The 26,059-nt window shown below is 37.3% G+C and overlaps 2 protein-coding genes and 1 non-coding gene across 3 annotated transcripts; 2 read left to right on the top strand and 1 right to left on the bottom strand.

Moving 5' to 3' along the window:
- The first annotated feature begins 835 nt into the window (after window positions 1-835).
- Window positions 836-1,039, top strand: LOC132495923 (uncharacterized). The gene has a single exon (XM_060107973.1). The coding sequence runs from the start codon at window positions 881-883 to the stop codon at window positions 1,037-1,039; it is 159 nt and encodes a 52-aa protein (XP_059963956.1). The 5' UTR covers window positions 836-880.
- A 43-nt stretch (window positions 1,040-1,082) lies between these two features.
- Window positions 1,083-25,974, top strand: IFRD1 (interferon related developmental regulator 1). Its single transcript, XM_060107971.1, has 12 exons — window positions 1,083-1,173; window positions 6,037-6,141; window positions 6,285-6,369; window positions 7,138-7,262; window positions 9,070-9,227; window positions 11,904-11,954; window positions 12,037-12,212; window positions 12,302-12,410; window positions 22,061-22,195; window positions 22,696-22,824; window positions 23,277-23,372; window positions 25,217-25,974. Exons 1-12 carry the CDS (start codon window positions 1,083-1,085, stop codon window positions 25,304-25,306), a joined length of 1,350 nt encoding a protein of 449 aa, XP_059963954.1. The 3' UTR covers window positions 25,307-25,974.
- LOC132496530 (U6 spliceosomal RNA) lies at window positions 17,348-17,454 on the bottom strand. The gene has a single exon (XR_009533431.1). It is a non-coding gene; the product is annotated as a U6 spliceosomal RNA (small nuclear RNA).
- Window positions 25,975-26,059: the final 85 nt, after the last annotated feature.

Genomic DNA, 26,059 nt, shown 5'->3' on the forward strand with positions numbered 1-26,059 from the left:
CCCAAGATATCCTGGAGAATGTTCCATGAGCACTTGAGAAAAATGTGTATTCTGTTGTTTTTGGATGGAATGTCCTATAAATATCAATTAAGTCCATCTTGTTTAATGTATCATTTAAAGCTTGTGTTTCCTTATTTATTTTCATTTTGGATGATCTGTCCATTGGTGAAAGTGGGGTGTTAAAGTCCCGTACTATGATTGTGTTACTGTCGATTTCCCCTTTTATGGCTGTTAGTATTTGCCTTATGTATTGAGGTGCTCCTATGTTTTGAACCACAACAATGATAGATATTGATGATCGCTAAACTAATTCAACAACTAAAACCATGGAAACGTACCTAAGGAGGGGTATGGGCTGAGCCTGGGCAGAGCTCACAGGCAAGTAGGGTAAAGGTTAAGGAGAAGAACACGAGCTTTTGGAGACAGACCAGCAATGCGGATTGCGAAGCTCCCAGTTGGAAGCAATCCTAGTTGGAAGCGGGCTGTCGTCATTAGGCATGCTCCTCACTGGCTACCGCCTCCGTCAATTCCAAGGCGGGGCCACGGGAGGCAGGGGAAGGGTCTCGAGAAACGAAGCAAGCGCGTAGAAAAGCCCGTTGGGAGGAGCTGGGAGCCGGCTCCCCAGGGCTGACTACATTTCCCAGAATTCAAGACGGCAACGAAGACCGGCTCCCTGGCCGCCGCTGGAAGACTTGCGGCATGGGATCGGTAGTCAGCATCCTTCGGCCGCCCTAAGCCCGCCTCTGGTGGGGAGGTCTATAGGGATTGGCTAGTGAGAGTTCTAGCCCCGCCCACGTATGGTGACGAAAGGCGGCGGTCTTGCTACTTAAGGCGTCGTGGCCTCACCCGCCCCGCCTTAGCTCCAGCGCTAGAGAGAAACATGTATCGTTTCCGATCACAGCTCTTCACGGGGATTTCTGCTGCCGCCACCGCCCACTCTTACCCGCGCCGCTTCTCGCCTCTGTTGTTAGTCGAAAACTCGCCTCTCAGCCGCCCGCCGCACAGACGCACGAGTAAAAAGTGCAGCTCCATCGGCTGATCTTCGCTAAGCTCCGAGTTTAGGCGGCACCGGGCGTCCCACGATGCCGAAGAATAAGAAGCGGAACACTCCCCATCGCGGTGGCAGTGGTGGCGGCGGCTCAGGGGCAGCTGCAGCGACGGCGGCGACAGCAGGTACGAGGGTATCCCCGCCGCCGGCGCCCCAGTTGCCGGCCAGGCTGGCAAGTCTCTTAACCTTGGGTACCGTGGGAGGTGTAGTTCTTTTCCTCTAGACGTTTGCGTCGGCGGGGCACCTGAGGTGGCCGGCGAACTACACTTCCCAGCGTGCCCCGGTGGCCGTACCTCGCGCGATTTGGATCTGGCATGCGAGCCGAACTCGGGCACCGGCCGTGGAGTCTGGGAGGGGCGAAAGGGTCCTTGGGTCTGGGAAGGGGTTGGCATCGGGGGTGACCGGGAGCTGGCAGGAGGGGAACTGTTCTCAGAGGCAGGTGCTGGCTCTCTAGAGCTCTCCTTGACGGAGGGTGGGGCCGGGCTCGGAGTTCCGTCCATGCTGTCACTGGTCACCTTTGACCACCCGGCTCCAACATGGAGTTCTCGGGAATGCCAAACGTCCGGCGGGTTTGGACTGGCTCTTGTGTCACGCGGCCTGGGCCTTACGTGGTGGGGCCGGGGTGACGCAGAGGCGCCCATGTGGTATCCGCTCCGCTGCCTTCTTGCGCATGCCGCGTGTCCACCCGGCTTGGCGGAGGCGTCGGAGGCGGGGGGCCACTGTCCCAGAGTAGGCTCTGCTCCTGTCCCTATCTGGCACCCGAACAAATCCCGAGCCCCCAGCTCTCCTGCGACCAGTCGAGGCGACCTCCTACTCCTCGGGGCAGAAACCGCGTTCTCCTTTGTGCCGTATTCTATAGGTTCTCTGATGGGAGACCGGGATAGGCGGGAATGGTGAGGAGCTCAGATTGCAATTGGCCAAAAGTTTAGGGTATTTTTGTCTCCTCTTTGCAAAGTTGAAGCTTTTCCTGGATAGGTAGGTGCTTAACTGAATTAATGATTCTTTACTCCTAACTATACGGCTAAGAAAAAAGGACTTAAAGCAGAAAGCCCTACGAGACACAGCATACTGAAAGCTAGTGTTAAACTGGGTAAAATCAGCACGTTTAATAATTGCTTTCTTGAAGCTTTGAAATTAAATGTTGGAATATCCTCAGATGTTATCACATCGGAACTACTACCAGCCATATATACTTGTCAACACAGTTTCCACTTTGACCCTCAGAATGATATGCCTTTGTTCTTTAGCAAGTAAATAGGCCAGTTTTCTTGTTAAAGATGATTGGAAGCTGGTATTTTAAAAGCTTTCCTAGGGCTTCCCTGGTGGCGCAGTGGTTGAGAGTCCGCCTGCCGATGCAGGGGACACGGGTTCGTGCCCCGATCCCGGAAGATCCCACATGCCGCGGAGCGGCTGGGCCCGCGAGCCATGGCCGCGGAGCCTGTGTGTCCGGAGCCTGTGCTCCGCAACGGGAGAGGCCACAGCAGTGAGAGGCCCGCGTACAGCAAAAAAAAAAAAAAAAAAAAAGCTTTCCTATAGGATTTATAGCAGCACGAAAACTTTGTGATCATGTATTAAATATTTAATAATTGACAAGAATGAATTATTATAAATGTAGTTTTTTCCCTTTTCTTTATATCGCTTTTTATTTTGATTGAATGCTTTCGGTGTTCATGAAATTCATTCTTGATCAAGAATGATCAAGATATTTTATATCTTGATCAAGATATAAAATACATAGTTTGTTGTGGCATCTAGTTGCTCTGTGTGAATTGAGGATACATACCTCTCTACCTTTCTGCTTCAGCTTTCCTCATCTGAAGTAAACATTTAAATTCTGTCTAGAAGGTCCGTATTAATTTTTTTCTTCTTTAAGGTTACTTTTTTATTATCATTTATTATTATTAATTATGGAGATGCAGCAAGCTAAAGTCATTTTGAAAATGGTAATGATGTTACTAATGGCTTCCTTGAATCACAAACAAACCTTTATTCCCTTCTGGAGCTTCCTGTCCAGCCTCCTTCCTTCCTGGTACTTAGAGAATAATATCAGGAGGCAGTGGGGGATTGCCTTTCAGATTTTACCTTGAGGTTCATTTGCGACCTTTCATCGTCAGGAAAAGAATTATTTGATTAGTTTATAAAACTATACATGCTTTGACTATCTTTGGAAGTTTACACTAGAACTTGTTAACTGTGCTTGCCTCTAATTGGGCCTGGGGGGTGAGCTTTACTTTTTGAAAAGTTTCATTTGGTTCTTTGTGAATATTAAATCAATAAATGAATAAATAATAGTTGAGTAGAAGAGGTGGAAAATTGTCACAAACTTGTACTTAAAAGTCACTTATCTTACTGGTATTTTTAAGTGACATCTAGAAGAAATGGGATTCAAATGAGATCTTCCCGTGTACAGCCGAAAGATAACCAACTTCTCTCTATCACTTTGGGTTTCCCTTTTAAATTCTCTGCTTTTTAAGTTAGTGGACAGGTCTAGGAAACTAATAAAATTGACCTTTTGTTCAAGTGTGCTTATTTTTCGTGGCACTTAATTTGAAGAGAGCATTTTTAGGAAAGAACAAAACTTTGTTAATACATAAGCCCTCTAAGAAATAAGGACTCTATGTGTCTAAGTGCCACCTCATTAGTGGTACTTAGGATCACAAGGTGGGTGAGTGTGACCTAGATATCAGACATTCATACAGGATTTTTTTCCTCATTTTTTTCTTTTTTTAAAATCTCTTTTTCCCTTGAGCCTTGGGAAATCATTGAAACTTAGAGAAGGGAGCTGTGTAAGACCTGGATAGGAAACTCTTCTTGACAGTTTAAAAATAGGCTGAATATGAAAAATAAAGAACGTAAATTGATTTGTGAATAAATGTTAGTAAAAGTTAAGTAGATGACTCAACTGTTGCCATAACTTCAAATCATGAAAACACATGAAGATAGATCCAGAAATAGAGTATGATGGCATAGGTCTTTGTTTATTTGTTTATCCCTGTCCTAAGCACTATGATTAAGAAGTTTTGGGATCTTGGTTTCATTGCTTATTCTTTATGCTTCACTACTTTGATTGGCACACTTTATTCTCTTTCAGATAGCCGGCAGATTTGAAGACCACTTGCTTCCTGTGTTGATTTAAAAATCTGCTGAAGTCTCACCTCTGTTTTGATTTTTAAAAAAAAGACACCCCCCATTTAAAAAAAAACAGCAACAGGCTTAATTAAACTTAGAGAATTTTTGAAAAGCTTATCCTATGATACAGTAAATGGTACAGATTTCTTGAATATAGAGACCTAAGTGATACAATCTTAGGTTTGTATTGTATCCTTGTACCTAAGGATACAATTTTAGGTACAATCTTTGATTCGAGCTCAGAGGTAAATCAGATGACTCAAGTCACTTTTGGGGCAGAATTTGGGACTTACTTTAACTCAGTGCTCAATGTAATTGATGACTAGGTAATCTTTTTATTAATATGAAATTCCCACAAAACAAAAGTGACTAGAAATGACAGTGACCAGGAATGTACATTTACTCCTTAAGTTAATGAAGGTGAGAGAAAGATTCTAGCTTAAAAAAAAAGATTTTAAGTTTTTAGTAATAGCGCTGATATTTTAAAACTGTTGGATTTGTTAGAACCTTTCTTTTAAAGGTAATTTATCTGTCAGGCTTTTATCTATTTTTTTATGCTACATCAAATACCAAAACTTTTTTTTTTTTTTTTAGTTCTTACATCTTGGCTCTTTATTGCTGGAAAATACTCACACAAACTTTAAAAGGGCACTATCAGTTTTCCCAAGGAAGCGACAGGAGTGTCAGCACTTGTGACTAGGAACAAATGTTCATGTGTGCACCCATCGTAGTAGGAAAGTCATCATCCAAATTAGTCACTAGTCACCACAGTAAAGTGGGTTTTTAAAATACTGTAGTCACTTTTGTAATCGGCATGTGAAAAAAGTCAAATCTTAAACATTGCTCACTTAAATAATTCAAAATCTTCGAAGCAAAGTCCCAATTTTAAACACACCATGTCTACAGTCTTGATCAGCTTGCAGCTTGCCCATAGTTCTTTACTTGCAAAAATGAGGCAGTTCTGTAAAGACTCTCAAATTGATGCTTTCTGTCTCCAGTGGACGTGGCACTGTGAAGTCTGCCATAGAGTACTGGCCGAGAGAAAGGAGGGCCTCTGTGCAGTGCTTGAGGACCATTTAAGTGGTCCTCACTTAAGAAGCCCTGCCTCTTAAGTGATTCACACGCTAGTTCACATGACTTCTCAGCTCTTCCAACTTCCATGACTCAGGAACAAAAATCCTGTAGTTCACTGCACTGGGTATCACCCAAATAGCCCATCAGAGCTCTTTATAATTTCATACACATCTCATCAGCACTGTAGTTCTTTAGTGATCAATTACTTCATCCAATTCCTATCATTACTTTCTATGCCATTTTGGATCCACTTGTCAACATCCCCATCCAAAACTTCAATTTTAAGCCTTTTTTGACCCTCTCAATTCAAGTTGTCTTTAAAACTACCATCCCTTAACTTCTTAAATTCCCCTTCACATAAGACACGTGTAACCTAAAAAAACTAACCCATTCACCAGTTAATGTTTACTAAGCCCAGTTATTCTCATTGGAACATATATTCGTTTTATTCTTATGATGGTCAGTTTTCATTGTTGTCATGATTTGAAGTAGTTTTTTCATCTGTAATACCACTTTCTGTATCACCAAAAATGGGTGCTGCATGTTAGATGATTGATATATTTCTGAAGTTGATGTATATTGTAAACAGTTGGTGCTCTGAAATACATATTAGGTGAATTGACTTATGTTAGGAATTTAAGTGTATTCTTTTGTAAAAAATCATCTCATAAATAAGTTTGGGTTCTTATTACTGGATTTTTTGTAAGTAAATTTTAAAATCCCAAGTTAAGTATTTGCATATATGACAACAAAATCATTTACCTTCACCCTCTTTTATCTATTAGGTGGCCAGCATCGAAATGTTCAACCTTTTAGTGATGAGGATGCATCGATTGAAACAATGAGCCATTGCAGTGGTTACAGTGATCCTTCCAGTTTTGCTGAAGATGGTATGAGTTTTCAGTTAAGATTTGCAACGTTAGATAAAAGGATGATTTAGGTGGAGGAATTCTTGTAGCTAAGTATACTATTACCGCTCCCTGTCTGCTTTTTTCTATTTAAATTACAGTGGTTGGTTTTTATTATTCTTTAGGACCAGAAGTCCTCGATGAGGAAGGAACTCAAGAAGACTTAGAGTATAAGTTGAAGGGATTCATTGACCTGACCCTAGATAAGAGGTAGGAATTACTGGAAACTCTTTTCTTCTGGGTGATTTCTGTCAGCCACTTTTTATTTAAAATATGTGCAGTTCTTTCATTTAACATTATGTTTTTCTAAAGCTCGATTTGTTTACTTTGTATATCTTAGTGTTTCTTATTCCTTTGGACTTTTAATGTATCAGTAGATAGGAACATGCCACTAGAATTTAGATTAATAGCCTAATATTAGTCGTTGTTCAGCATAAGAGCACAGAACTGTATTTGATAACTGAAATGGATTTGTTGAATTAAAAGTTAATCTTCAACTAGAAAGTATAACTAAACTTCAAAAAGTATCAAAGCTAAGTTGTTTTCTTACTTAACAGTAGCTCTAGAACCAACTTAAAACAAATGGAATTAAAAAGCCCAGAAGGTTCAAACAAGAACTCTAGACTTCTGTAGTGTTAAAAAAAAGTGTGAGTTTACTTGAATATGTAATGTAGGAGAACATGTCTTATACATTGAAACTATAAAATTCTATGTGGTCATTTAACATTGTGGTTATTAAACTAATAAACAGAAAACATTATGATACAGAGTAGCTTAAAATCTTTTGTGTAATAAGGTGAGTTGTAGGTGAAAATTAAATTATTATTGAAGAACTGTGAGAGCTTGATGAAAATTAGATTTTAAATAATCTATAAATAGAAAAAGTTGAGAGGGAAATAAGCCAAGTTTTTAAAAGTCTCATTGACCGATGGTATACTCCAATTGGATATTCTTTCTCTTACATTTTGTTTTAAACAGTGCGAAGACAAGGCAGGCAGCTCTTGAAGGTATTAAAAATATACTGGCTTCAAAGATGCTTTATGAATTTATTCTGGAAAGAAGAATGACTTTAACTGATAGCATTGAACGCTGCCTGAAAAAAGGTAATGTCCATATTTTTGAGTCACAGTCACAGAACTGAAAAGGAATTTGCTACCTTCTGTGCAGTAATATTTGTTAATAGCACTTAGAAGTCTGGCTCACTCTTATAACTTTGTAATTGGCAGGGAATATGCCAGGCTTGTTAGAACTCAAAATCAAACTTTTTAGCTTTGTTTTGTTTATGTAATAAACAGTTTGAAACTAGGAAGGATTGGGGTGGATTATCAACTTTAGTTGTATCAGAAGAGGTGTTTGCCATTCTTTTGTATATAAGGAAGGCTTGAAACCATGTGTCAGATGTCAACCAAAAGTATTATTTATAAGCCATCCTACTTCATTTTTCTAAAATTAAAAAAGTATCATAATTATCTACCTCATTTTCTTATTTAAAACATCAATCATACCTGTCAATGACATCATTTCAGGATATCCCTTGGAATATTTGAATTCTAGAACTTTGTAGTGGAGATTCTGGAATTCATATTATGATCATAGAACTTTTATGATATAGAACTTTTGAGAATGAAGAGAGACCTTAAAGATTAAGTCTAGTATTATCAAACTTTCAATTTTAGGAACTGCCAGATTTAAAAAGATTTGGGGCTGCCAGCTTAATTATTTTGCCAAGTAAGGACATTATGAAAATAATTAGCTTCAACTATCGTTATCACTTTATCAACAGAATATTTCTAGCACCAAAAGTGTAGGAAGCACACATGTTCCTTTAAATTGAATGTGCTTAGCTTTATGTTCTTATTCTCATTTTGCTTCAGGTGAAAGCTTTGTCAAGAATGGGTGTTTGAAAACCTTTGATCTAATCCACCTCTCATTGTATAGGAAAAAGAAAGGCCTAGGAAACAGGAGACTGGTCTAAAGTTATATGCCTTGTTACTGGTATAGTTGATAACAGAGCCAACTTTTTTGAGATATTACAATGGCTTTGTTAAAAGTGTTTACATTGAAACTGTATCCACAAGGTAATTAGACTAGGTGACCTTCAAAAATTTCTTACAACCTGCATAAATATTTAATTTATCAGATAATAACTTAAGTTCAAAACTTGCCCCAATCCTTTGGTGTATACAGTTCTCAGGAGTTAACTTACATTTACCTTTATATTAACGTATTTTCTATAGCTTTAAAGAATACCTTATTTTTACAATATTTTTATTTTTATTTTTTGGCCGTACCATGCAGCTTGTGGGATTTTTTGTTCCCCGACCAGGGATGGAACCCGAGCCCTCGGCAATGAGAGCTCAGAGTCCTAACCACTGGACCACCAGGAAATTCCCAAGAATGCCTTATTTTTTTATTAAAACAAAACAAAACAAAACAAAAAAACACTGGTGGAGGAAGCCCTGAAAGTTTAGTTTACCTCATGGGCTGTGTACATCTGAAATGCTTGTCAGATTAATTCAAGGGCTACTTGAGCACTATTTTATGAGTACATGAAGGATTTGGAAGGTCAGATCAGCTTGAAATGCATTATTTGGCTGAACTGTTACAGTACTCCCTTAAAATTGGTGTTAATCTCCATTTCACAGATGAGGAAATGTTTTGAGCATAAGAGTAACTGGTTGAAGATCATTTGGCTAATACGTGGTAGATCTAGGATTTGAGTGAGGTCTATTTCCAGAGTTTGAGCTCTTTAACCTCACTAGATTTATAGCTCATGTCAAAGCCTTGAGCATATTACGAGTTTCATAATTGGTAGATGCTATTTTGAAATTGAACAAACTTGGGAGATTGCTGCCTTAATAAGTCTGTTGAAAATGATTTGTCATAGTTGCATTGTGGCTTCTTTTATAGGTAAAGGTGATGAGCAGCGTGCAGCTGCAGCATTAGCATCTGTTCTTTGTATTCAGTTGGGCCCTGGAATTGAAAGTGAAGAGGTTTTAAAGACTCTTGGACCAATCCTGAAGAAAATAATTTGTGATGGAACAGCTAGTATCCAGGCTAGGCAAACTGTAAGTATAGGATTTTTTAATTTATAGATCTATCTAGGCGTGACAGCCAGACCTTGTGATGAATGATCTAGGAAAACAGCATCTTTAAAAAATATAGCAGGTTTTTTATTAACATTTTATTCTCATTTGTCCCTTTGTTTTTTGAATTTTATTTATTTATTTATTTATACAGCAGGTTCTCATAAGTTCTCTATTTTATCCATATTTGTGTGTATATGTCAATCCCAATCTCCCAATTCATCCCACCACCACCCCCATTTGTCTTTAATTTTAGTGAGCAGGCTCAATATGACAATTGCACTCTTAAATTTTCTGAGACTCAATAGAGCATCCCATATAGAGAAGATTTCTACATGTTTGAAATTGAACATCATTTGCCGATATGAAATACAGTGCTATGTTGAGTTATTTAGGATGATCCAGTTTTTATTGGAGCTTAAAGAAATAGTCTAGACAATGTTTATTGTGTGGTTACTTTTTATTCTAAGAAATATAATGGAGTGGTTTTTTAAAAAAAATTCTGGCTGTTGTGGCCTAAAAGTCCTTATGAGAGAGCTGAATGCTGTAGTTACACAGGTGGATTTGGTAGATGTAGGAAACTCTGAAACTCTGACTTGTGAAATATTCATCTGGTTTTGGGGTTTGGAATAGCTTTCATTCTCTAATTGATATATACCACTTGCAACACTTAAGACTGTGGGTTGTGGGGGTTTTGTTTTTGTTTTTTTTTTTTGGTTCTTGGTTTTGGGTGTGCTAATAAGTGATTTAAATGATCACATGAACATGTTTTGCTTTATTCACAGAAACATGAGGTGCTTGTAGTGGATTTGAATCTTAATGGATTTTAAGATTTGAATGTTATGGACCTTAAGAATCTTAAGAGTCTTAATAGATCTTAAAAATTTAATTTTAGTGGATTTGAATCTTAAGCTGTTTTCCTAACAAGAGAACCAGTTTAAGTTTAAAGCTTTTTAATACTGATTATTCAAATTAGCTTCCTCTTTAGTATTACTTACGGTAAATGACATTAATCTTTGTATCAGATAAACCCTGAAGTCTTAGTGGCTTAATAAAACTTAACTTCTTGTTTATATCACTGCCCAGTCAAGTCAGCAGGGTCCCTAGGCATCCATCGTGCATCTCTGCCCTACCTCTAGGTCCTTTCAGATGGCAACTATGGTAGCTAGATGGGGAAAGCTAGAGGACAGAGACACATCGCTTCTGCCAAGAGTTCCTTGGTTTACCAACTGTATGGCTGCTGGGAATAGTCTAGCTCTTTCTCCCAGAGGCAAAGGAATAGGAGTTGGGTGACATTATAGGAATCTCTGCCCCGCAATATTTAGTAATCCTAAAATATTTACTCACGCTTTTGCTCTTTATCTTTCTGTTCTTCCTTTTTGTGTAGTTTCATGCAACTTTTAAATTGTTCAGGAGTATGGGGTATTTGAAATGTTTGACAGAAAACACTATTGATCAGACATTTGAGGTGATCACTTAATTTTGGTTGCATGTGGGTTTATGTGGTCATCTAAAGGCCCTTTCTTCATCCTTCTCACTCTTGCTGTGAATTAAAATAAAAAAATAAAAAAACTAGCAGTCTTCTGCATATTAGCAGAAGGAATCTTTATTAAACGTAGGCAGTCCTAATTTTTAATCTGCCATTTCTCTTAGTAATCAAAAGGAGAGATGTGGCCTTGCTTCTGCTGCTTACTTAGGAGAAGGGATGATAGATTGAAATTTTTCTTTACTAAGAATAATGCGTAGGCTACTTTTGAATTTTAACAATGTCCAATTTTCACCAGGATAAACTAATGAAAATAAAATAGTGACACCAAGCAGATTAATATTACAAGTGTCCTCATGTTACTGGAACAGAACTAGCTGAAACCTGGGCATATGAATGACGACTTTAAAGACTTAAGCTTTAAGCTTTAATGGTACTTGGAGCAACATGAGGGAATTTTAGTGATAACATACGGGGAAAAGGGAAATGAAAAATAATAAAGCCTTATGAATTTCAAATTCTGTTTTTATATGATTAATTTGTTAGAGCAGTGTTCTGAGAATTCATGGCTCCTATTTATGTTGCAGATAGATTGTATATAGATATTCTGAATCTGTTTTATTAGGTAAGATTACCTTGGTAATCTTGGACTGTGTACTCACTTGTTTAGCATCCCCCCCCCAAAAAAAATAAACAATTATAGGATTCCCAACCTCTTTTCAACATATTCCAAAATAAGTAAAATCTGAGTTAATGAGATCCTTCTTTAAGTCGGAAGTTTGAGGACAGCTATTTAAATTTTTTGAGATTTGTGTTTTAAAGGTTTTTAATAGAGTAGGTTTCTTTATCTCAAATGTCCACACTTATCTCTGTCTTTGAGTTGGAGTTGAAGTTTGAAATGATCTGCTAGATTAATGAAGGAAAACCTGAGAGAAATGGAGTAACTTCCCTAAAGTCATACTCTGAGTTTAGTAGCAGACCTTAGTGGGTTTTAGCCAAAACCCACTTCCCTTTTGACCTTATATTCTTTCTTTCTTTTTAATACTCTACTTGGGACCTAATGTAGTCATGTAGTTGAGAAATTTTTCACATTGAATTATAAAAGCAGGAAGATGTAGAATTAATAAGAAAATGGCAAACATTAATGTCTGTTTTCGTTTTGCTTTTTTTAGTGTGCAACTTGCTTTGCTGTTTGCTGTTTTATTGCCACAGATGACATTACTGTAAGTAGACAACCTTATGAATCCAGTTGTTTGCACATTTCTCATTTAAGATGGTATCTTATTTCCTGTTCTTATGCATTAGGAGCTGTATTCAACTCTGCAGTGTTTGGAAAATATCTTCACCAAGTCCTATCTCAAAGAGAAAGACACTAACGTCTGCAGCACCCCTACTACAGCGCTTCATATCAGCTCGCTTCTCATGTGGACATTATTACTGACCATATGCCCAATCAATGAAGTGAAGAAAAAGCTTGAAGTGTATGTATTTTTAGTTTCTTATTTTATAAAATCAACATTTATTGACATAATCGGTTGTGTTCACATAATAATGACTGACTGTTTTCTAGGCATTTCCATAAACTTCCAAGCCTCCTCTCTTCTGATGATGTAAACATGAGAATAGCTGCTGGTGAATCTCTGGCACTTCTGTTTGAATTGGCCAGAGGAATAGAGAGTGTAAGTATCTGATAGGTAAAACAAAAAGCTTGCATCACAAGGACCATTATTCCATCATAATCCTCACAGTTAAGAAGTGGATGATAACTTTAGAGCATGGCCCACTGAGAACCTAGTGATTGATCGTCCTGCTTCTTAGTGGTGATGTAATACTTTTAAGAGCATTAACCAATAGGGGTTGGTAGAGCAATATTTAAGTGTAGTTCATTATATTTAATTGTTGCTGCCTACAGAACTGAAGTTTAGGTACACTCTTATTATTCATGGAGAGTGTTGTCCCATATAGTCTTTTGGATCTGCTTGGATTTCTCAGACATCAGACACATTAAGGTAGTTCATGCATGGATGCTTTATAATAAATGTTGGACAAATGAATGAAATATTAAGTCAACATAGGTTTGGGATTAAGTCAGATGAGTTTAGTTACTGTTATGTTTAACTTTTAAGCCAAAGATGGAAATAAACATGGCCCTTTAGTCTGGGACATGTGCTTTGCAGTTCTCTACCACTGTCGACTCATAGTTGCTTTTTTTTTTAAACCACAGTTTGGCTTTTGAAGGTATTTGAGTTTGTGATAGGTGACCAATAGGTGATCCACCATCCTGATGGTATTCCAAGTTTAGCACTGAGAAGTCCTATGTTCTAGGAAACCCTTTGTCTTAGGCTGTATGGGACATTTGGTCACCCTGGTTTGTGACCTCTATTGTGAGTCTTGGGTTACTTACTAGCTGCTTCTTAATTTAAGGAGAAAGACTATTTCTGGAATGAAACTTTGTCTGCAATTAAATAAGTTATTTAACAGTGGATAATTCTAAATAAGATTAATACGTTTTCTGGGTTGCCTTGCTTATTCACATTCCATTCTAGGCCTGTGTTTCGTTGCCCCCCACATCCCTCCTTACTTTGAAAGAGAGCAGGTACGAGGTAACAGTAAGTTATTAATGCTGTCAGTAGCTAATGAGTCTCCTTATGTGAGAAATTGGAGGACTGAAGTTTAGCAATCCATGTAATTTTATTGAGCTACTTAATGGCTCCTTAACCTCAAGGCACAGAAGCCAGATGTCCCCGTTTTTAATTTTGTATTCCTCTACTGACTAGAAATGGTAATTTCTTTTCTTTTTCCTTTGAAATGCATCTTAAAAGTGAACTAATGATGCAGTTTAAAGTGTATGTGTTGAATTTGTTTAAATATGCATAAATGTAAATATATTACTACCTACATGTCTTACGTTCTCTGACTTAATAAATAATATGTGATAGCCAGAACTCATCCAGATGTATTTAATTTGACTGAAGTCCTTGTCAAAGACAAAAATGAACTGGGTTATAAAACAACCTAGTGTTTTGTTTGCTTTTTTTTTTTTGCAGTAGGAATTTTATTTTGAATTTTTTGAGGAACATCCATACTATTTTCCAAAGTACCTGCACCAATTTACATTCCCACTAACAGTGCACAAGTGTTCCCTTTTCTCCACATCCTCACCAGTATTTGTTACCTCTTGTCTTTTCGATGATAGCTATCCTAATAGGTGTGAGGTGATTCCTCATTGTGATTTTTTTTTCTAGCATCTTTATTAGAGTATAATTGCTTTACAATGTTGTGTCAGTTTCTGCTTTATAACAAAGTGAATCAGTTATACATATACATATGTCCCCATATCTCTTCCCTCTTGCATCTCCCTCCCTATCACACCCCTCTAGGTGGTCACAAAGCACCGAGCTGATCTCCCTGTGCTATGCGGCTGCTTCCCACTAGCTATCTATTTTACGTTTGGTAGTGTATATATGTCCATGCCACGCTCTCACGTTGTCCCAGCTTACCCTTCCCCCTCCCTGTACTCTGAAGTCCCTTCTCTAGTAGGTCTGCATCTTTATTCCCATCTTGCCCCTAGGTTCTTCTGACCATTTTCTTTTTTTTTTTTTTTTTTTAAGATTCCATATATATGTGTTAGCATACGGTATTTGTTTTTCTCTTTCTGACTTACTTCATTCTGTATGACAGTCTCTAGGTCCATCCACCTCACTACAAATAACTCAGTTTCGTTCCTTTTTATGGCTGAGTAATATTCCATTATATATATATATGTGCCACATCTTCTTTATCCATTCATCTGTTGATGGACACTTAAGATTGCTTCCATGTCCTGGCTATTGTAAATACAGCTGCAATGAACATTTTGGTACATGACTCTTTTTGAATTATGGTTTTCTCAGGGTATATGCCCAGTAGTGGGACTGCAGGGTCGTATGGTAGTTCTATTTTTAGTTTTTTAAGGAACCTCCATACTGTTCTCCATAGTGACTGTATCAATTTACATTCCCACCAACAGTGCAGGAGGGTTCCCTTTTCTCCACAGCCTCTCCAGCATTTACTGTTTGTAGATTTTTTGATGATGACCATTCAGACTGCTGTGAGATAATATCTCACTCTAGCTTTGATTTGAATTTTTCTAATGATTAATGATGTTGAGCATTCTTTCATGTGTTTGTTGGCAATCTGTATATCTTCTTTGGAGAAATGTCTATTTAGGTCTTCTGCCCATTTTGGATTGGGTTTTTTTTTTTTTCCTTCTTTGCGGTACGCAGGCCTCTCACTGCTGTGGCCTCTCCCGTTGCGGAGCACAGGCTCCAGATGTGCAGGCTCAGCAGCCATGGCTCATGGGCCCAGCCGCTCCGCGGCATGTGGGATCTTCCCGGACCGGGTCACGAACCCGTGTCCCCTGCATCGGCAGGCAGACTCCCAGCCACCGCACCACCAGGGAAGCCCTGGGTTGTTTGGTTTTTTGATATTGAGCTGCATGAGTTGCTTGTATGTTTTGGAGATTAATCCTTTGTCAGTTGCTTCATTTGCAAATATTTTATCCCATTCTGAAGGTTGTCTTTTCATCTTGTTTATGGTTTCCTTTGCTGTGCAAAAACTTTGAAGTTTCATTAGGTCCCATTTGTTTATTTTTGTTTTTATTGCCATTTCTCTAAGAGGTGGGTTAAAAAGGATCTTGCTGTGATTTATGTCATAGAGTGTTCTGCCTATGTTTTCCTCTAAGAGTTTGATGGTATCTGGCCTTACATTTAGGTCTTTAATCCATTTTGAGTTTATTTTTGTGTATGGTGTTAGGGAGTGTTCTAATTTCATTCTTTTACATGTAGCTGTCCAGTTTTCCCAGCACCACTTATTGAAGAGGTTGTCTTTTCTCCATTGTATAGTCTTGCCTTCTTTATCAAAGATAAAGTGACCATATGTGCATGGGTTTATCTCTGGGCTTTCTATCCTGTTCCATTGATCTATCTTTCTGTTTTTGTGCCAGTACCATACTGTCTTGATTACTGTAGCTTAGTAGTATAGTCTGAAGTCAGGGAGCCTGATTCCTCCAGCTCTGTTTTTCTTTCTTAAGGTCTTTGTGTTTCCATACAAATTGTGTAATTTTTTGTTCTAGTTCTGTGAAAAATGCCAGTGGTAGTTTGATAGGGATTGCACTGAATCTGTAGATTTCTTTGGGAAGTATAGTCATTTTCACAATGTTGATTCTTCCAATCCAAGAACATGGTGTATCTCTCCATCTATTTGTATCCCCTTTAATTTCTTTCATCAGTGTCTTATAATTTTCTGCATACAGGTCTTTTGTCTCCTTAGGTAGGTTTATTCCTAGATATTTTATTCTTTTTGTTGCAATGGTAAATGGGAGTGTTTTCTTAATTTTACTTTCAGATTTTTCATCATTAGTATATAAGAATGCAAGAGATTTCTGTGCATTAATTTTATATCCTGCTACTTTACCAGATTCATTGATTAGCTCTAGTAGTTTTCTGGTAGCATCTTTAGGATTCTCTATGTATAGTGTCATGTCATCTGCAAACAGTGACAGCTTTACTTCTTCTTTTCCGATTTGGACTTTATTTCCTTTATTTCTTTTTCTTCTCTGATTGCTGTGACTAAAACTTCCAAAACTGTGTTGAATAATAGTGGTGAGAGTGGGCAACCTTGTCTTGTTCCTGATCTTAGTGGAAATGGTTTCGGTTTTTCACCACTGAGGACGATACTGGATGTGGGTTTGTCATATATGGCCTTTATTATGTTGAGGAAAGTTCCCTCTATGCCTACTTTCTGGAGAGTTTTTATCATAAATTGGTGTTGAATTTTGTTGAAAGCTTTCTCTGCATCTATTGAGATGATCATATGGTTTTTCTCCTTCAGTTTGTTAATATGGTGTATCACATTGATTGATTTGCATATATTGAAGAATCCTTGCACTCCTGGGATAAACCCCACTTGATCATGGTGTATGATCCTTTTAATGTGCTGTTGGATTCTGTTTGCTAGTATTTTGTTGAGGATTTTTGCATCTATGTCCATCAGTGATATTGGCCTATAGTTTTCTTTCTTTGTGACATCTTTGTCTGGTTTTGGCATCAGGGTGATGGTGGCCTCGTAGAATGAGTTTGGGAGTGTTCCCTCCTCTGCTATATTTTGGAAGAGTTTGAGAAGGATAGGTGTTAGCTCTTCTCTAAATGTTTTATAGAATTCGCCTGTGAAGCCATCTGGTCCTCGGCTTTTGTTTGTTGGAAGGTTTTTAATCATAGCCTCAATTTCAGTGCTTGTGATTGGTCTGTTCTTATTTTCTCTTTCTTCCTGGTTCATTCTCGGAAGGTTGTGCTTTTCTAAGAATTTGTCCATTTCTTCCAGGTTGTCCATTTTATTGGCATATAGTTGCTTGTAGTAATCTCTCATGATCCTTTGTATTTCTGCAGTGTCAGTTGTTACTTCTTTTTCATTTCTAATTCTATTGATTTGAGTCTTCTCCCTTCTTTTCTTGTTGAGTCTGGCTAATGGTTTATCAATTTTGTTTATCTTCTCAAAGAACCAGCTTTTAGTTTTATTGATCTTTGCTATCGTTTCCTTCATTTCTTTTTCATTTGTTTCTGATCTGATCTTTATGATTAAAATTGTGGAATGCTTCACGAATTTGCCAGTCATCCTTGTGCAGGGGCCATGCTAATCTTCTCTGTATCATTCCAATTTTAGTATATGTGCTGCCGAAGGGAGCACTCTTTGCTATTTTTGTTAAGTTTTTTGAAAGGTGGGGAGTGTCTGGTGGTGGGTTAGTGTGGTTACAAGGTGTTCAAAAAAATTAGTTAAACCATAGGTTGATTTAAATTAGATTTTTTTTAGTACATGTGTGGCATCAAATTATTCAGAGCCTTTTGCTAACATTAATTATTTTGTGTTATTATTAACCTGGAAATCTAGCTATGTGATGAAATCAGCTTGGGAGACTTAGTAAAAATCTCTCTGAAGAGCTGGCTTTTAGGTTGGGTTTTAAAGAATGAGTTGGTGAAATATTAATAATAGCTATTTGTTCAAAGTTGATATGAAGAATTAGTAATCCTTCATTTGTGAGAGCTCCCTTAGTTTGCTTTGTGTGTCTGCCATGTATCCAAGCAGGTGAAGAGTGTACTTAGGAGCTGCTCTGCCTGGGTTCAAATTCTGTCTTCCACCCTTATTAGGATGATGTTGGGCAACTTCTCTATGCCTCAGTATCCATATGTTTACAATGGAGATAATAATAGTCACTACCTAATATGGTTCTTGGGAACACATGCCAAGTACAGTGTAAGTGGTAGCAGTTCCTGCACTCTTAACTGAATCATGTATTACCTCCCTCTTGCTAGTACTCTAGTAGTGGCCTTTTAGGAGCTCTCTAGGGTAACTTAAAACAAGACAAGGACTATTTAATGAGTGGAATTATAGGTCTGAGGGCCATGTGATATGCTGATTCAGGAAAATATACCAAAATATAGTATAGTCAGACCTTCCCTAATTTTCCCTGCTCTATCCCCCACCTAAGCTGACAGGGGAAGTGCTTCAGGAGAGAGAGAGCAGAAACAAAGAAAATCTGAAGACTCACAACACACTCCCCGGGCCTTAAATCACTTAGATTTTATATTTTCAGAAAGGACAACCCCACGTGCTTCTCATTTCTTGCCTTTGTTTATAGGATAACTGACTCATGTAAAAATGTCTCCATACCCTGATGGAGACATTCTGCCTCAATTAGCAGGGAATGAAAAGAATAAAAGTCTTTGTAGTTGAGTAGAGTGAGATAAAACCATTCTAGAAATAGTAGTCAGCACTTTGCGGTGAAGTGGGGAGAGATCAAATTCTGTTTTAATGTTAGGCTTCCCTGTGATTATTTTTTAACACGTAGGACAGCTGTGCAAGATCCAGCTTATTTCATTTTGTTTACAATCAGTGCTCCAGTGACTTCTGTATAGAAATACTAGATTGAGGGATGATTTTTGTGACCTTAAGCATCTCATCCTGTGTATTTAAACTCGTCTAAAAGTTTTCTGTGGTTTCATTTCATTCTAATGCCACTCAGCCTTTGAAACCATTTAACTTATAGTCATTTAGTATGAAATAATTATCTTTAGCTGACCTATTTGAAGAATTTATATTGTTAGACTGAAACAGGCTATATCATAAAAGAGCTGTAGCATAATGGATGTTTATGTACTGTGTTTTATATATTTTTAGACTATATAAATATATTTTACTTAGGCCTTAAATAAACCTGTGAGATGTGGGTAGTATTAACTATCCCCTTTTTATATCAGAGGACCTGAGACACAGATTGCTAATGTAATTATGCCCAAGGTTATATATGTCTAAGTAATGGATGTTTGTGATTCAAACATAGATGTTCTGACTGCAAAACCTGTTTTGTATGACAATAAACTTCCTCATGTAGCTGTAATTAGTACACTGATTTTTTAAAAGTCCAATTCTATGTAAATTCCTCTAAATCTAGAATATTGATATAATAGTTCATGCTTCATAATTTATTGGGCAAATTTATATTTCCTGTCTTACTTAATCCTTAAAACTATCATGTGGTGGGAGGGTGGATATTTTCATTTTACTGGTGATGAAACAGATTCGTAATTTTTAAAACTTGGTATAGTGAGTAGTAGGCTTGAGGTTCTGATCTAGAACTTTTGACCCCGTTGTGTGGCAATGACTGTGCAGTTTTCTTATCATTATTGATAAGAGTTAGGTATTTGTCCCTCTAGGAGCCCATTTTTCATTTGTCCCTGAGTGTAAAGTTTTACTATGCAGTTATCCCAAACTTCAGTAAATTGGCTTTGGGGTGCTGTTTATGGACTATTTTTGTTATATTTTATGTTTTCTTTCTTTTTAAAGCACAGGCACTTTATGGAGACATTTCCCTACAGTACTTAATATTTATTTTCACAAGTACTATATTCAACTCAATGGTTCAGACTCCGTAAACTAGATTGAGTTTTATTGATTGCTAAGATTATTTACCATGGAGTTTCTCAACTTCAGCACTGTTGATACGTTGGGCTGGATAGTTTTTGTTGTTGGAGGGGGTGCTGTCTTGTACATTTCAGGATGTTTAGCAGCTTCCCTAGCTTCTACTCATTAGAGGCCAGTAGCACCTCCTGGCAGATGATGATAACCAAAAATGTCTTCAGACATGGCCAGATGTATGCTGGGAGGTAAGGTTGTTGAGACCACTAGCAGTAGTTCCCAGTTCTTAGAACAAATTAAGGTAATGCATAAAGTCTTATTAATTTTTGGTGTATTCTCCCATATATATATTTTTAAATCTTCCATAAATTTTCTTTTTGAGAATAATACAAAAGAACAAGTAGTCAATGAAATGAGTAGAGAACTTCCAGTCCCTGAAATGTATTTGTTTCTAGCAGTAAAATGATTCCCGTTTTGTTATGATGGAATCAAATTTATTGGAATTTAAATATACAGATCATGTATCTTATCAGCTTTGGTACCTGCTTTTCTAGATGAAAATCTTCTTGACAGGTGTTATTTCCAGCTAACTCAGACATAGGAAGTTGAATCAGAACATTTGAAGAAAACATTTGTTAGAACAGTTAAGAATATACAATCTCTAAAATACTGACAATGAGAAAATACTTTAAATTAAGAATATCTGGGGCTTCCCTGGTCGTAGTGGTTAAGAATCTGCCTGCCAATGCAGGGGACACGGGTTCGAGCCCTGGTCCGGGAAGATCCCACATGCTGTGGAGCAACTAAGCCCGTGAGCCACAACTGCTGAGCCTGTGCACCTAGAGCCTGTGCTCCGCAAGAAGAGAAGCCACCGCAACAAAGAGTAGCCCCCGCTCGCCACAACTAGAGAAAGCCTGTGCACAGCAACGAAGACCCAACACAGCCAAAAATAAATAAATTTAAAAAAAAGAATGTTAATTTCAAGCTTACTTTCCATGAGTGTAATAATTTTTTTCATTTTAGACGTTAAAAGAAATCATATTTTTTGAGATTGAACAATTATGTATACAGGGTGAAGAATGCCTAGAATAAGAGCTGCTTGTTTTATTTTTTTTATTTTTGGCTGCGTTGGGTCTTTGTTGCTGCATGTGGGCTTTCTCTAGTTTCGGGGAGCGGGGGCTCCTCTTCGTTGCAGTGTGCGGGCTTCTCATTGCGGTGGCTTCTCTTGTTGCAGAGCATGAGCTGTAGGTGCACGGGCTTTAGTAGGTGCAGCATGCGGGCTCAGTTGTGGCATACGGGCTCTAGGATGTGCAGGCTTCAGTAGTTGTGGTGTGCACGCTTAGTAGTTATGGCTCTCGGGCTCTAGAGTGCAGGCTCAGTAGTTGTGGTGCATGGGCTTAGTTGCTCCATGGCATGAGGGATCTTCCTGGACCAAGGATCGAACCCGTGTCCCCTGCATTGGCAGGTGGATTCTTACCCACTGCACCACCAGGGAAGTCTGAGCTGTTTGTTTTAATAGGGTAAGTTAAGATTGTTACCACCAATGCAAAAAATGTTAAATAGGCATTAATAACTAGAACTGGAGGTGAGCCACCTTCTGGCTTCCATGAGTGTCTGCTCTAGTTTTGGTCAGCTAAAGAACTTGGAATCATCTTTTAGTTTAATGTGGTTGTAAAATTTAATCAGGGAGTAAAAACACCCAAAATAAAGAGACTTTCAAAGTATAGCCACTTAAACTGTAAAAGGGAAGCCCATAGTCAACTTAAGGTCATAGCAAATAGTAATACATTTTGTGGCTTCCCTCCAAAAGGGATTAAAATATCTTCCTTTCTTAAATAATTTAATCACTTGAGTTGTGCACCTGATGTAAATACTCGGTTGCTTATTTGAAATATGGCCAATAAATTAGAAATTAGGTACTTTAAAAAGCATTACTGATGGCTTGCCCTTTTGGAATAAGAATATTTGGAATTCTGGGAATATGTGCTTTGGGGACTAGGGAGCCAGTGGGTAGAAGCTATATTGGTTTATGTGTACCTGACTATCACTGAACTTGGAAATCCCAGTAATGTCTTGAATACAGTAGGAACACGGTAAGCATTGGCTGAATGCATCTGGTTATACTTGGAAGAGGAATGTTCATTGTTTGGTGGTAGTGTATCATCTTGTAGGCAACATTTCTGGATTAAATTTTTGCATGACAATAAGTGTTTATATGTGTATCTGTGCCAAGATCTCTAAATAGCTCAAAGATTTGTGTTGTTCTTTGTAACTCTGTTGGATATTTCCTAGGTGGACTGTTTTTTGTTAACTCTAGAAGAACTTGGGGAGAAAGAAACAACAAACCACAAACAAAACCAAAATTTTTTTTTCTGACCAGGACTTTTTTTACGAAGACATGGAGTCTTTGACTCAAATGCTTAGGGCTTTGGCTACAGATGGAAATAAGCACCGGGCCAAAGTGGACAAGAGAAAGCAGCGGTCGGTGTTCAGAGACATCCTGAGGGCGGTAGAGGTAGGCCACTTAATGCTCTAATAGATACTCCTTGATGGTTGGTCTGTAAACCCCATTTATCTTCCCTTCCTTTCCTAGATTTCTGCTTCCCCCCATTTCACCACTGGCTTGTGAGGATATCTTGTCTTTCTGACTTGTCCTGTAACCTACCCTCCCTCCGCCCCTGCCAATCCTAGACCAGTATAAATACCTGACATTTTCACCAAGTTTGTTGAGTGCTTTTGAAATTTAAAAACATTCACAACAAGGTGGTTTTGCCATTAATATTTATCCAAACTTAGTTGTGTCTTCAAGTCTACTACAACTAAGCAAATTCTATACCCTTACACGTGGGATAGTAGTTCCACTTTCTAGTCTATTTATATTTCAGGGATGGAGGTATCGGTTTAAACCACATTATTCATTTCACCATATACATGTCTATTTAGAAATTGTGTTTATGTAGGATCTCTTTAGATCATTTTGGTTCCTCTTACAATTGTTGTTCTTCTATTGGCCAGGAACGGGATTTTCCAACAGAAACTGTTAAATTTGGTCCTGAACGCATGTATATTGATTGCTGGGTCAAAAAACATACATATGACACCTTTAAGGAGGTTCTTGGATCAGGGATGCAGTACCACTTGCAGGTGAGTGGGTGACATCCTTTCTGTATGTTTGCTTTTAAATTAGGGAGGAGTTTTAAATCTACCTTACTTAACTGGCTTTTGAAGTTAGTTTGAATATACAGAATGTTTTCAGCATATGATATGCAAAATAGCAAATTTATTTTTGAAAGTTAAATTGAATAAATATGAAACTCTTCTTTTTGTTTTTGTATTGTGTAAGCCTAGTGGAGCATCTATATGGCTGTTGGAATACTATTGATATCTTTGTAGGGAAGCAGATAGTTTGACATAGCTTTCTTGAATTCAAGGCATTGGAAAACCATTTGGTCTTATGAGAAACAAAGAAAATAAGTGACTTACATTCATATTTATAAGCTCTACATAACTTCTGTTAATCAGATTTCACTTTATGTAGTTAAAAAAAAGAGCTGATATTTAATACTGAGCCTTATTACCTTTCTCTTTTATTTAAGTCAAATGAATTCCTTCGCAATGTTTTTGAACTTGGACCCCCAGTGATGCTTGATGCTGCAACACTTAAATCAATGAAGATTTCTCGTTTTGAAAGGGTAGGTTTGGTTTTTGTTTTCAATAGAACTGAATGCACAGAAGAAAAGTGGAGCCAAAGCTTTGATTCTGCCAGGTGATAGGTATTTAGCTATGTCTGTGAGATTTTAGTTCTCGTGATGTTTCAGACACAGGGTAGCTGGACTAAAAGTATAGAAACTTCACTGCATTTAGAGTATGGAGGGTTATGATGAAAAATTTTTATCCATAATCCTATTAACATAGAAGCTATTTTCGTCTTTTGTTTCCTTTTGCTCTATGAAGTTTATATAGTTAAGGATAAATATTTACACAGTGCTTCTTTCGTATCAGGTAACTGAGCCTAAACTTAGTAAGTACCAGATTCATTTTACAAATGAGGAAACAAATGTGCTCAGAGAGTTTGTAACATTAAATAGTGGTTAATATTTTTATTTAACATTTCAAAAACCCTTATATTTTTATTTTTTTTACTAAGGTAAAATTCACATAACATAAAATAAACTATTCTACACTGTACAATTTAGTGGCATTTAGTACACTTACAGTGTTGCACAACTGTCACCACTATCTAGTTTCCAAACATTTTCACTACCTCAAAAGGAACCTTATGTCCATTAAGTATTCATTCTCTGTTCCCCTCCCCTCTTCTCCTCCCAGCTGCTGACAGTCACTAATATGCATTCTATCTCTGGATTTACCTATTCTGGATATTTCGTATACATAGAATCATATAATGTGACCTTTTGTGACTGTTTTTTTTCATTTAGCATAATGTTGCCAGGTTCATCCATGTTGTAGCGTGTCATTACTTCAGTCCTTTTTGTGGCCAAATAATCCTTCATTGTGTGGATATGCCACATGTTTATCTGTTTGTTAGTTGGTGGACATTTGGCTTGTTTCCACTTTTTGGCCTTTTAAATCGTGCTGCTATGAACATATATGTACGAGTTTTTGTTAGAGCACCTGTTTTTGATTCTTTTAGTTGTATACCTAGGAGTGGAGTTGCTTGGTCACGTGGTAATTCTGTGTTTAACTTTTTAAGGAACCACCAAACTGTTTTCTACAGTGACTATAGTGCATTTTGCATTCCCACTAGCAGTATAAGAGTTCAAATTTTGACATCCCTACCAACACTTTTTTGGTTTTACTTTTGTTTTAAATTATAGCCATCCTAGTGGGTCTGAATTGTTTAATTGTATATTATAAAGAATCTTTACATTTAATCATTTTGATGGCCATATAATTGATGGGTATTTTAAAACTTTTAAATAAATACTAACATTTTTACATAATTTCTCTTTTGAATTATTTCTTGGAAGAAATCCTTGCATGGGACTACAGGGCTTGATTGATTTTTTGATATGCATTGCCAAATTACCTTCCAAAATAATTCTATCATTTTAAATTATTTTCAGTGGTGAATGAAAGCATGTAGTTATTACACACATATTTGACAGCATTGGGTTTTATAATTTTAAAAATTTGTTAGTTTGAATGAAACCTTATGATATTTTTCCTTATTATTTTAATTAACAGCAAAGTTGAGTATTTTGTTCACATTAATTCATGATTTGTCTTTTCCTTGATCAGAATAAATGTTTATATACTTAAAAAATTTTTTTGGCTGGAATTTTCTTGGTATTTTACATGTTTGGCTATTTTTTTTCATACAGAATAGCCATGAACTATAATGTGTTAATTTTCCCCCTCATTCTTCTGTCTGTCTTATAAACATTTAAAATATTTCTAGAGTCAAATTAGTTCATTTCTTTCCTTTGTGATTTTTTTATTTATCTTTTTTTAACTTTATAAGAATATCTGAAGCGTTAGTGGCTCATCTGTATTTTCCTTTTCTTCATTTCAGCATTTATATAATTCTGCTGCCTTCAAAGCTCGAACAAAAGCTCGAAGCAAATGTCGAGATAAGAGAGCAGATGTTGGAGAATTCTTCTAGGTTTTTAGCATTTGAAGACCACTTTCTAATTTCCCTTTTTTTAAAAAAAATAATTTCTAATGTATTTAAACTCTAGAGACAGTTTTTTATCTTGGGTCAACAGATAGCTTTTGTAGTAGGGGTTATCTTATAATTTAATGTATAGTATTGCAAATGATGAGTTCTGGTTATTGAATAGTCTCTGTATAATCAGTAAACATGAATAAAGTGTTTGTAGTGTGTGGTCATTTTCTATTTATGAAGAAAGCAAAAATATAGTATTTCACTTGATTTCATGATGAGAAAAACTATTAACTGAGGTTAAATTTCTTACGCTGTGGTTGTCAGAAATATTGATTATAATGATATAGATATACAAGGTATTTAACTTAAGATCTTAGATGAGTTCTGGATACAATTTTGGGAGCTAGATCTTCTGGAAAAGCTGCTATTATTTTCAATTTTAAATGGAACCTAATAATTTTGTCACTGGGATCAACAAAGGGAATTATACCATGAGACCTTACAGCTGCACTTACAGGCCATTCAGTCCATCTGTTATTCATAATGAATTTGTATATGCCAGAAAATTTGCTAGCCTTGACCTCTGAGGGCAGTAACACTAATTTTATCTGCTATGTAAGACCTTGTGCTCTTTATTTTGAAATAAAGATCTTTTCACACTAAAAGTGCTTCTTTTTTAATAGAAGCAACATTTATGGGTTTGAAGTTCAGAGTTCAAAATGATGAAATGGGGTGGGGAGAGAGTGAAAC

The sequence above is a fragment of the Mesoplodon densirostris genome, chromosome 9 (assembly GCF_025265405.1).
Source record: "Mesoplodon densirostris isolate mMesDen1 chromosome 9, mMesDen1 primary haplotype, whole genome shotgun sequence".
NCBI classification, from domain to species: domain Eukaryota; kingdom Metazoa; phylum Chordata; class Mammalia; order Artiodactyla; family Ziphiidae; genus Mesoplodon; species Mesoplodon densirostris.